The 12,068-nt window shown below is 49.4% G+C and overlaps 1 protein-coding gene across 1 annotated transcript in view; it reads right to left on the bottom strand.

Annotated features, from left to right (window-relative positions):
* Positions 1 to 12,068, bottom strand: part of PLEKHH1 (pleckstrin homology, MyTH4 and FERM domain containing H1) — a 58,339-nt gene that overhangs the window by 31,844 nt on the left and 14,427 nt on the right. The window contains exons 2-3 of the mRNA XM_024118417.3: positions 4,189 to 4,251; positions 3,121 to 3,270 (exon numbers count right to left, since the gene is read on the bottom strand). Of these exons, the coding sequence (XP_023974185.2) occupies positions 3,121 to 3,270; positions 4,189 to 4,251 (213 nt within the window). The remainder of the gene's footprint in view (positions 1 to 3,120; positions 3,271 to 4,188; positions 4,252 to 12,068) is intronic.

The raw sequence follows: 12,068 nt of genomic DNA, 5'->3' as shown, positions 1-12,068 counted from the left end.
TGGTCACAATGAACAGTGGTTAGTGGTGAGGAATGAAAATGAAGGATGGGGATGGAGGAAAAATGTCATTTTATACCCTTTTGGTCTTTTTGTATTTTTTACTATAAGCATGTATTACCTTTACAGTTAAAAAATAAAAAATAAAGGTAAATTAGCACATGAGTACAATTCCCTCAAAATAATCAACAGTATACAGTGATCCCTCGGTATCTACAGGGGTATTGGTTTCAGGATGCCCAGCAGATACCAAGATCTGCGGATGCTCAAGTTCATTATATTGATATAACAGGGTGAAGCACAGTCAGCCCTCCCTATTGGTGGGTTTGGCATCTGCAGATTCCACCAACCACAGACCTAATTCTGCGGATATGGAGGGCTGACTGTAATATGCCCTTTTATATAATGGACCTGAGCATCCACAGATCTTGGTATCTGCGGGGTGTCCTGGAACCAATCCCCTGTGGATACCAAGCGACCACTGTAAAATGACTCAAAAGCGAGGTTTGTATCTAAAGAACAGCAGCCTAGGAGAGAACAAAATACAGGCTTTGGGGATTTGGCTCTGCCTCTGAGGCTTATTTGCTGTGAGGCACTGAGAAGGCCACATCAGCCTCTGGTGATGTCATCTCTAAAATGGGCGAAGATACATCTCCCTTCTGGACCATCTTGAGGATGAAGGGACAGAAAGTGCACCGCACAGTGCCTGAGGCACAGGTAATCAACAAGTTCTAGAACGAGTACTAGTTCCCTGCTCTAAAAAGCATGGACTTCCCTGGTGGCACAGTGGTTAAGAATCTGCCTGCCAATGCCAATGCAGGGGACATGGGTTCCAGCCCTGGTCCAGGAAGATTCCACATGCTGTGGAGCAACTAAGCCTGTGCACCGCAACTACTGAGCCTGTGCTCTAGAGCCTGCAAGCCACAACTACTGAAGCCTGTGCGCCTAGAGCCGGTGCTCTGCAACAGGAGAGGCCACCACAATGAGAAGCCTGTGCACTGCAACAAAGAGTAGCCCCCGCTCGCCGCAACTACAGAAAGCCCGCCCGCAGCAACGAAGACCCAGGGCAGCCATAAATAAATAAATAAATTTATTAAAACAAAAAAAATAAATAAAAAGCATGGAGACAACTGGTGTACTCTCAGTTGTTTAGAGACCAGCAGTAACGACTTTGGTTACACTTCTAGGGAAAAATTGCCTCGAAGTTGTAAGATGATGGACATAAGCTCCAAACAAGGGAGTCTGTGGAAATGAGATGGGCATATGGAAATGTCTGACTCAGTATTTGAGAGCTGGCGAACCGGTAAGGTTACCTAGGGGTTTGCAGACGGGCCACAGGCCAAATCCAGCCTTCCACCTGGTCCCTCCCTGAACAGCCCTGCCCATTCATTTCTGTATTGTCTAGGGCCACTTCCAGGCTGCAGCAGCAGAGTACCACGTGGCCTGCAAAGCCAAAATATTTACTACCTGGCCCTTCCCAGAAAAAGTCTGCCGACCCCTGAACTAGTTTGATACCCTGATATTTATGTGACTGTGGAAACTGAGGCCCAGAGGGTGAAATGACTTGCCTCTGTCAGTTTGTGCCACGGCTGGGGCTAAAACCAGGTCTACTGACTTGCAAAACAGCATTCTCTCTCTTCTGATCTGGACCTATTATTATTGTAAAATGATTTTTTTTCCTGACCTAAGTAAGCTTTAGCAGGAATCATTTTGCCCACCAATTCCCACGTGCTGCCACTTCTAACTATGAACCACTCAACAGAGAAGACAGGTATCTAAAATCAATGGGAGGGCTTCCCTGGTGGCGCAGTGGTTAAGAATCTGCCTGCCAAGGCAGGGGACACGGGTTCGAGCCCTGGTCCAGGAAGATCCCACGTGCCACAGAGCAACTAAGCCCGTGCGCCACAACTGCCGAGCCTGCGCTCTAGAGCCTGCGCGCCACAACTACTGAGCCCGCACGCCTACAGCCTGTGCTCTGCAACAAGAGAAGCCACCGCAATGAGAAGCCCGCACACCACAACGAAGGGTAGCCCCCGCTTGCTACAACTAGAGGAGGCCCACGTGCAGCAACGAAGACCCAATGCAGCCAAAAATAAAAATCAAATAAATAAATTAAAAATCAAATCAAATCAATAGGAAATTGATGAGAGATTCCATGTGTCAACATTCTATTGATATTTCCCCATGATTTTTCAGGAACACATGGCGCCCCACACATTGTGGGAGGCACGTCCCACAAAGGAAACGTTCAGTGACTGTTGATGAATGACTACGAATGTGCCCATGAGAGTGGGAAGGCACCAGCAGGATTAGCTGGGACCTCCATGGAGAGTACACATGTGGAAAATTGCAAGTTGTCTGGCCGTGCTGTGAGGTTTTCTGTTGCAAACAATGGAGCTCTGGCACCAGGGAAAATCTGGGTAGGTAAGACCAATGGCAGAGGGAAGGGACAGAATTAGGATGAAGTTAATGGGATTGTGACGGGGAAGCCGGGCCTAGGGGAGTGGCGGGGGGGGCGGTTCCAGATGTCCTCTCCAGAACAAAGATGCTGACTGTGGCTGGTATACTGGGCAGTGGCCTCTCCTGGGCTCCTGTGCGCTCTTCAGAGGAGGTGGCGACTTTGGTCTCTGTCTACTCAGGTTCACTGAGAAACTCTGGCTGAGCAGTTGACCAAGGCTGATGGTCCAGCTCTGTGCTGCTCTGCTACTACGTGTCCTACAGGTTGGCAGGGCACAAGACCAGGGTGGAAAAGAAAAAGCTCTCCTTACCAAACACCGACCTCAGGTCTGATACCGTACCCAGATTCCCTGAGTTCATTCTGCTGAGAGCCCTATGACATACTACAACCCCTATTTTACAGATGCGTAAAATGAGAATCAGCGGCTTAAGTAATTTGCTCACTGGTGCTAAAGGGGGGATTCAACCCAGATGAGTCAGCCTCCAAGGTCCCTTTCCCACCATATCGCCTGCCTGGCTCTTCAGGCACCTTCCAATACATCTCCATAAGAAAGAACAGTCTCGTGAGGGAGAGAGTCCCCACCACCGGCGGCCCCAGCAGAGGGGCTCTGCTCAAGGAGCCATGGGCAGCCGGTGCAGGTGCTGCAGGGGGGCTCTGGCACTTACCTGCTTCTCCAACTGTGCCTCCAGCCGGCCGATGAGTTCGTCTTTGCCCTGCATGGCATTCAGCAGTTCTTGGTACTTCCGGTGCAGGCTGCCTGATGAGTCCACATTCTTCAGATTGGACAATTTCACCTTCTCTTCCATCACACCCACCTGAAAAGTACCAATCGTCTCATAGGGTTGGGGTACGGTGTGTGAAATGGCCTCCAACATGGGACGGGATGGGATGGGATGGGATGCTTCCTGATGCCCCAACCTGTGACTCTCTGGTAGAGCCCATACCCAGGGCAGTTGGGGCCAATTAATTCAATGACCACTTATTAAGCCTCGTCTGGGCAAAAGAAGGAATTGACAAGGAAGGAATAGCAGGGTGTAGGGCCATCTAACTCTGGGGGCCCCAGTAGGGACAAGGTGGGCAGGTCAAACAGCCCTGGAGAGGAAATGCTCCAGCTTCGCTGTGGCAGAGACATATGCAGCTCACTGAATGTCCATGAACTTCCCGATACTTTCCAGCCCTCTTGGAGTTAGATGGCCATGGAATTCACTGCAGCCAACGGGCCTGAGTGGAATGACTCAGTCATTTCTGGGCTGAAGTATTTAAGAGCTGGCGCACGAGGACCCAGCTCTCTTTCCCTGCCATGGCAACCAAGGAGGCTGCATGTTCTAGCTGGTTCCACCGGAGGATGGGGAGCTCCATTACCTTGGATCCCTGAATCACCGTGCGAAGCAGAATCCCTGGCTAACCCTCAATGGAGAGGTACCATGAGTGAGCACTGAATGTGATAAACTGCAGACATGTCAGACTTCACTGGTTACTCAGCATAACCTAGCCTACTTGGACTAAGCCACTCACCTGCTCACTGCACTGACCCTTACCCAAAGATTCCTTCAGGCCCACAGAAAGCCCCAGGCACCTTCATTTGTTCAGAAGGTCTAACACATGACTGCTGGTTTTCCTCATCCCTGTAAGAGGCTTATCGGTGTGACGTGCCCATGTGTGTCCACGGAAAGGGTCAGGAAAGGCCAATGGTCATTTCCGCCGCACACTCCTGCCATCCCCTCCCCGGTTACCTGGGTCTCCGCGTCCTCTGCTCTCTGCTCTGCCTCCAGCAGCCTCTGCTCCAGCTCCTGCATCTGTTCAACCAGAGAGGAAGGGGAGGTCTAGGTGCAGTGTCCCTACTGTGAACAGGGCATCAAGGCAATGCATGTGAATTGTGCAGATGCTACACACAGGCCGGGCTTAAACTGCCCATCTCAAGTGTCTTATGAGGGTCTTAATGGCGCATTCCTCAGAGGGCAATGCTCGCCACACAAGTGGCTCGAGGATGTCAGGGTAAAGATTGCCATGGCAGCCCTCGGCTCCCGTATCCTGAATTTCTTGGGCAGGTGAAGAGCCTAGAGCTGCTGTCCTCTCGGCTGAGTGAGGAAAAGCCTAGGTCCTTCTCCCTGTGTAGGGCACCAGGCGGGGGGTGGGGGAAGCAGTACCGCCATCATTCTTCCTGAGGCATCCTCACCGTCACTCTTGTTTTCAGGCTCCTCTCCCAGACCTCTCTCCTCTCAGCACTGGGCTGCAGGCAGTGCCCTGCCACGTGCCTGGCATGGAACGTGCTCCCATGTGAGCCCCCATCATGTCGGATATTCCTTCCTACCCCAGAATGGCTCCCTGGCCGGGGACAAATACTTCCTCCCCTTCTTTCAAGGATGCTTCTGACTGCAAACGGCATTCACAGGTATCACCTTATTTGATTTCTTTAATCTTAAGCACATTTAAAAAAAAAATTCTATCTAGCTACCAGTCTGGAATCGTCTGCCAACTGGCCCAAGAAAAGGGACCAATGTTCTCATACACAGAGCCTCATCAGGGACCAGATCTAAGGTGAAGCCTAAGGAGCAGCTCACCAGCCCACGGCCCACACGGCATCTCTGCAGCTTCGTGAGCTCACAGCCTGTTGAGTGAAGTGTGAGCTGGATTTCAGCTCCCACCCTCCCGCTGGTCAGGGCTCAGAGTGCACTGCCAAAACCTTACACCATCACCCAAAAGTCCTGCGGAAGCAGAGCAGAGTCATACATTCCATTCTCCTACCAAACGCCATGGGCCATGGCCTAGTCAGGCAACGGCTTCCTTCCCCGCCCTGCCTTGCCCCAGGGCAACAGGTATGCTGGAAAAATACACTAGAGGCATAACCTCCCAGCCTTGTCCTTGGTGAGGCTGTACAGGCCTTGCTTCCCAAGCTCCAGTCCAGCCCTCGCCCACCTTATCTCTGCAGATTTGGCCTTTTCTCTGGCTACTCAAGCTCTCCCTTTGGCCTGGACCCTGGCTTGATATTTACCAGTGAACTGAGCAATTAATTTTTTCTCTTTCCCAACCTCTCATCTGCTCAGATGAAATGCTGCTTTCCCTCCTTGATTAAAAGGTGGAAGAGAAGGAGCCCTCCAGCCTGGTGCTGGACAGTGAAAGGAGGGTTACCCGGGAGCAGTTCATGTTTGAGAACCTGGGGAAACTCTGTTCTCAGGGCCGCCTTCCCTCATCCGTTTTTTTCCTCCTTGGGGTTGGGGAGAGACAGATGTTTTCAGTACACAGTCCCTTTGAAAGGACTGAGGATCCCAAATAAAACTCAAGATTTACAACCCATGCGACAAAAATGCCCCCTGGGCTCCCAGTAGACAGGACCATCTTTGACAGGTATTCCTGTGCTCAGGCCGAGGATGTCTGCATCTCTTCTTTCCTTCCTCTCCTGTGTTTAATAATCATGATGGAACCTCTTGACTCAAGCCTGAGAGAGTGGGTTGGTTCTGGCCAGACTCAGGCATCAATTACAGCCAGACGGCCTTTCCAAGATCACAACGTCCTTGGCCCTTTGTAGCTATGGGGGAGGTAACAGCATAGAGTAAACCAATATTATGGTTATAGGGGTGGCTGCCTAGCACACAAAATAATTCTACTTGGTGGTGGGGTTGAGGGGAGTGGTTGACACATAACCCATGACCATGCTAGTACTATATAACCCTTCCCCCTTCAGCACCAGACCCGACTCTCTCCCCCCAGGAGCGAATCAGGTTTTCTCTCCCCAGGAATCTGAAATGTGGGATTAAGAGGCCAGAGATGAGAGCCAGGGGGCTGCACCAGAGAACGTGCACAAACTTTACCAAGTCATGATTATTAGGTAGGTTCTTCAGTTCTCTGAGATGTCCCAGGCTCCTCCTAATAAATTCTCTGTTTGCTTAAGCTGGCCAGAGCTGGTGTTTCTGCCCTCATCAGAAACACCCCTAACTAATACAATTACTGGAAGCATTTAATTTTTAAGAATACAACAATGGGGCTTCCCTGGTGGCGCAGTGGTTGAGAATCTGCCTGCCGATGCAGGGGACACAGGTTCGAGCCCTGGTCTGGGAAGATCCCACATACCGCGGAGCAACTAGGCCCGTGAGCCACAACTACCGAACCTGCGCGTCTGGAGCCTGTGCTCCGCAACAAGAGAGGCTGCGACAGTGAGAGGCCCGCGCACCGCGTTGAAGAGCGGCCCCCGCTCGCCGCAACTAGAGAAAGCCCTCGCACAGAAACGAAGACCCAACACAGCAAAAATAAATAAATAAGTAAAAAAAAAAAAAAAGAATACAATGAAATACTGAATGGGAAGGCTTTGGATTCTTGACAAGTTTCCTAGATTAACCTTCATTAATTTACTTATTTTTAACTTTTTATTTTATATTGGGGTATAGCCGATTAACAATGTTGTGATAGTTTCAGGTGCACAGCAAAGCAACTCAGCCGTACATACACATGTATCCATTCTCCCCCAAACTCCCCTCCCTTCCAGGCTGCCACATAACATTGTGCAGAGTTCCCTGTGCTCTACAGTAGGTCCTTGTTAGAGATTAACCTTCATTTAGATCTGACATCTGCTCTGTAGCTCAGAACACATATGATTTCCATAGGAAACGATCATTCATATTCGTGACTTTACAGATGGAGAAACTAAGGTAGAGGAACGAATAGGATGTATTTGAGTCCTACCTCCCACTTGGGCATTTCCATTTGGGTCAAGAGTGGTCAATAACACTGGTCAGATGCAGAAATCACTCTGTCATGACAACACGGTGAGTATTTTACCCCCCCCCCGCAAGATCTTAATATTAGACATACTTTAAGGTATGCTATCAGTGAAGCAGGTGGAAAGGAAGGCGCCCCTCGGAGCCTAGGGTCTCCTCCCAGTCTTGGCCCAACAGACACCTGGTCCTCCCTGCTGCTGACCCCCCAGCTATTCTTATCTTCCGGGCAAGGACACTCGAGACTCAAAGCGTTCTGTATTCACCTTTATGCTGGAGTATTCTATTTTCTCGAAAGCGAATTTCTGAACATTAACGCTCTCTGGAACATCTGGAAGTTTTTTGAAAGAGAAGAGTACAATGACCATCTATGTATCCATCACTGTGCTCCAACAGTTACCAACATCCTGCCATCTTTGTTTGAAGAGAATATCTTTAACATCATGTTTCCCTCTGTTTTTATGAAAACACATTTTCTTCATTGCCACTGGAACGCTCCCAGGGGTGTCTATGCCGGAATATCATGTTTGGGGTTTTCAAACTCTTCTTTTAAGCCCAGCATCAACACTCCTCATGATGGCAGATCATTCCTTATGCCCACTAAGAGGGCCACACCTGGACCTCTGAAAAGCTGAGCTACTCGCGGACCCCCCTTATTTGGGCTCTGTTTCTCCTTTCAGAGGGTTCCCTGGGACCGTGTCCTCAGCTATCCTTTTAGTTTGTGGGTCTGGCTGACACACCAGCCAAGGCAGTGTCAGGTTTGGGCAGCTGACTTTTAGGCAGGATCTACTTTCACCAGCTGCGACTTAACCCGAGACTCGTAAGCCACCCTAGAACAGGCTGCAGCGACCTGATGAAATGCACTGGGCACCAACCTGGTATTCAATCCCCATGTCCACAGCTCCTTGTCACACTTGGTGACGCTGTGAAATACTGGCCCCAAAGGCAGCAGGCACCCTCTTGCGCTCCCAGCACAGACCTGCGTGCTGAGTGGTGGTCTGAACCCAGAGCCACGCCAAGCTGGGTCTCGGCTATCCCTCTGAAAAGGGTTCAACGTTCTTACCACTGCTTTGCACCAGCTGGAGAGAATGGTACAGGTAAGCCTAAGGCTCTGGAGCCCGACTGGCTCCACCAGTGTGGCTTTAGATAAATTCTTAACCTCTCTTTGCCTCAGTTTCCTCACCACCTCCTAGTATCCACCTCCTAGGACTGCTGTGAAGATCACAGGAGATGCCTCATGTCAAGCTCACGTGCACAACTTGGCACTTACTGAGCAGTTCGCAGCTATAAGCCACTTGTTGGATTTTCATATATAAAGATGGCACTTAGGACCAGCGTCAGCTTGCCTGGGACAGTCCAGTGGTCACCTGTGATCCAGAATAATTAGTCATAGAGCCTTCTTTTCTCTCTCCAAAGTGTCCCGGTTTAGATGATAAATTACCCGGCCATCCTACTTGGGATCCAGCCACAGAAAGAATGGCTTTAAGCCAGAGGTTGCCAACTATTAGCCTACAGAGCACCACGTAAGACCTACAGTGCTGCGGGCATTTAGCCGACACAGATATAACTAAACAAGGCCACTTGCTATGTGTCCAGCACTGGTTAAAGCACTTTACGCATATCAACTCATTTAATCTTCATCTCAATCCTAGAAGGCAGGTCCTATTATTATCCCTGTTGTACAGATAAGGAAACTGACGCAGAGGGGTTAGGTAACTTGCCTAACGTCACACAGCTAGGAGGCGGAGCCAGGATTCAAACTCAGGAGGACTGGCTCCGGAGTCTATCATACGCTTAGCCACCGTGCCCCTCACATCCAAATCTCACGTCCCGTAAAAACCCAGATTCCACATGCAATCCCCGATTTCCAGCTTCTCCTGAAAACTCAGGAGATCTGGACACGCTAGGATTACCTTTTCTCATGGCAATACCTGGCTTCCTCCTCAAGCTGTAGCACACTGCCCCGAATCCTCACTCATGTAAGTTTAGTTACCTGCAAGCCTTTGAGACTGCAACCCCCAGTTTTAGCTGTTAAATGGTTCTAACTCTGTTGTAATCAAAGACAATGATTCTCAACTTTTTGTTTTTTTAGTATCAAATCTTTTGTTCAATTGAAATCATATGCTCATTCCCAAGACAAAACTGGGGGGTCGCCCTGCTGTCTGAGTGCAGAAGAGGCAGGAAAGAAAGGACTCTAAGTCTTGTCTGTGGGTCCACTGCTCCCCACCCCCCCCCCACCCAGAACCCCCTCTGAGGCTCAAAGGGCTCAAGGCGTCCACTAGAAGGACAGGTGAATGGGCCCAGGGACATGGCCAGGGCAAGAGTTCGTGGCAGTAGATCTCATACCCTCAGGGGCATAAGGATTCACATGGAGCTTGTTACAGATTCCTGGGCCTTGACTATCGAGGTTTTTATTTAGCAGGTCAGAGGCATGGACCCAGGAATGTGCTTGAAAAGAATATCCCAGGTGATCCTGATGCAGGTGGTCTACAGACCACACTCTGAAAAACACTAGATTGGCCGCCTAATACAAAGCAAGCATCCCAGGGCAGAGCCCCCATCGGCACAGGACTCTTCTCGAATGGCTTTATAGGAGTACAAAGCTCTAGCAAGACTGTGGTTCCTGAGAAATACTATAGTGGGCCTTTAAAAATGGGGGTTAGAAGAATAAAAAAATTTCTCTACACGCACGCACGTACACACGCACGCACGTACGCACTCATACACAGTGAATAAAAGTTCTAGAAGGCATCTACTCCCAAAGCAAATCGTGTCCGTCAGCAAGGAGATCTGCTAAGGCTGATTCTGTGATGACTTTATGCAGATTTTATTTCCAACTAGTCATGACAGCCCTAGTATTCTCCTTTTATAGTACCCGGCCTTTTCACAAATTGTGAGGTATTTAAGGATATGTTTTTCTGGGCCTTGTGTTCTATCTGCACGTCGTGAAGCTGGTGTCTAAACTGAATCACGGCCTCTGTATAATCCGTGGTCAGAGCAGGGAGGGGCAATAGTCATTGTTCCTTTGTTGAAGGGACTGAACTGAACCATTTATACACTCAAAAAAAAAAAAGTCCTGAAGTACAAATTTTTGGTATATAAATATAAAACTGAGTTACTGTATTTCAAAACATTGGTTGGAGAAACTAGTAAGGGATTCTAGAAAAAGAGGAAGTACACACAGTCCCACCGGAACAGGCCTCGGGAAGAGGTGCCTCAGTGAAAAATATTCAAGCTCAAAAATGACGGATGTTTTATTACGTAATGTCTTCTCTTTAATAGATCCACTCAAATCCCTCTTGGAAGCAGAGAGGGAGTAAATAAATCAAAAATTTTTAACTTGTTTTAGTCCTAATATTGATGCCATGTATTCATCATGATACAAAGCTCTTTTGAGGATAGACAGTATACTCCCACTTTTCTGATGGGAAAACTGAGGCACAAGTTTAGCAAGAATGAACAAAGTCCAAGGGACTTTTAATATCCAGATCTTAGAACAGTATCAGTTTTTAGATTGATCTGACTAGCTCTGTGACTTCTTCAACCAAGAAGAGCGCTGGGGAAACGGCTCCCAAGAGCAGACAAGATGTGAACTCTAAGACATGAGCCATTCCCTCAACTTCTGTGCTGGGTGGAAAGTGACCCACAGCTCACCTGGCTTCAGAATGGGTGGCCCAGGCAAGGGCACATCAGACCGTGACAGGTATCCCAGCGGAAGCAAGGTCTAGGGCTGCCTCCTCTCCTCGCCCTTTCTGCCCTCTCTCACCCTTAGGTGAAGGGTTATCCTGTCTCGAATGGCAATTCTGCAAGAGGGAGTCAGGTACGAGCAGACTGTGCAGTGGGGAAGGAGGAGGGCTTGCTTCCAAGCCTTAGTGGCCAGTGCGCAGTATCTGATCCCAGGCAGTGCCGGGCCCCTGGGAGACACACAGGCTTGGCCTGCCCTGTACGACCGCCTGCAGCGAGTGAGTGGCCATCCATCATCCAGGCAATGCAATCTCCACGGGCGGCCAGGCGGGCTGTGCGGAACGGCAGAGGTGGAGGGCACAGGCGAGGGAGGGGGCTGGCCAGAGGGACCCAGCTGACCTGGCTCACCTGGGTGCAGGTGGGTACTGATGGTGACTAACAAGTAAGTTCTGGGAGCAGCAGCAGAGACGGGGACCAGGGTCCAGCCCGGGCAGGAGCTCTCCTGAGAAACCTGGGTCATCTATTCCTGTGACTTGAAAGTTACCTTGACGTATTGGGAAAACCTCTAATGAACTGTTGAACCTGGCCTATTGGTTTGGGGATGACAGCAGGTGACAGGCACAGCCCTGACATTGAGCAACATGGTGTTTACGGCCTTAAGGTTTCCTGCCAAGAGGTCCAGTGTCGGGCTAATGTCCCAGCCCTCTTCCCTACTTAAGTCTCCCAGCCCATGATTCCTAGTCCAGATTTCTTTCTCTCCCCTCCCACACCGCCAGGCTCTTCTGCCCTGTGTCTATACACTTCTCCTTTCTTTACCCAAGTCACGCTCTGAGTCCCCAACATTGTTATGGGAGGGCATTCTGGTTACTTTGATGGTGAGCAAACACAGTCTGGAAGAGAAGAAGGGGCCGATATTATAGAAGTTCAACCTACCCAGACCCAAGAGGCTGTGGAAGAAGAAGGTGTTTGTTTATAATGTGTTTGAGGCCCCTGGGGAACAGAGGAGGAAGGCATTTAAAAACATTTTTCTATCATGAAGTATTTCAGGCCAACAGAAACATGCAGAGAATAATTTTTTTTTTTATTCTTATACTTGAGAGGAAAATTCCTCATGTTTCTTTATTATTATTTTTTTAACATCTTTATTGGAGTATAATTGCTTTACAGTGGTGTGTTAATTTCTGCTTTACAACAAAGTGAATCAGTTATACCTATACACA

This window comes from Physeter macrocephalus, chromosome 11, assembly GCF_002837175.3.
Source record: "Physeter macrocephalus isolate SW-GA chromosome 11, ASM283717v5, whole genome shotgun sequence".
In the NCBI taxonomy this organism is placed as follows: Eukaryota; Metazoa; Chordata; class Mammalia; order Artiodactyla; family Physeteridae; genus Physeter; species Physeter macrocephalus.
This window is presented reverse-complemented; position numbering and strand designations above follow the sequence as displayed.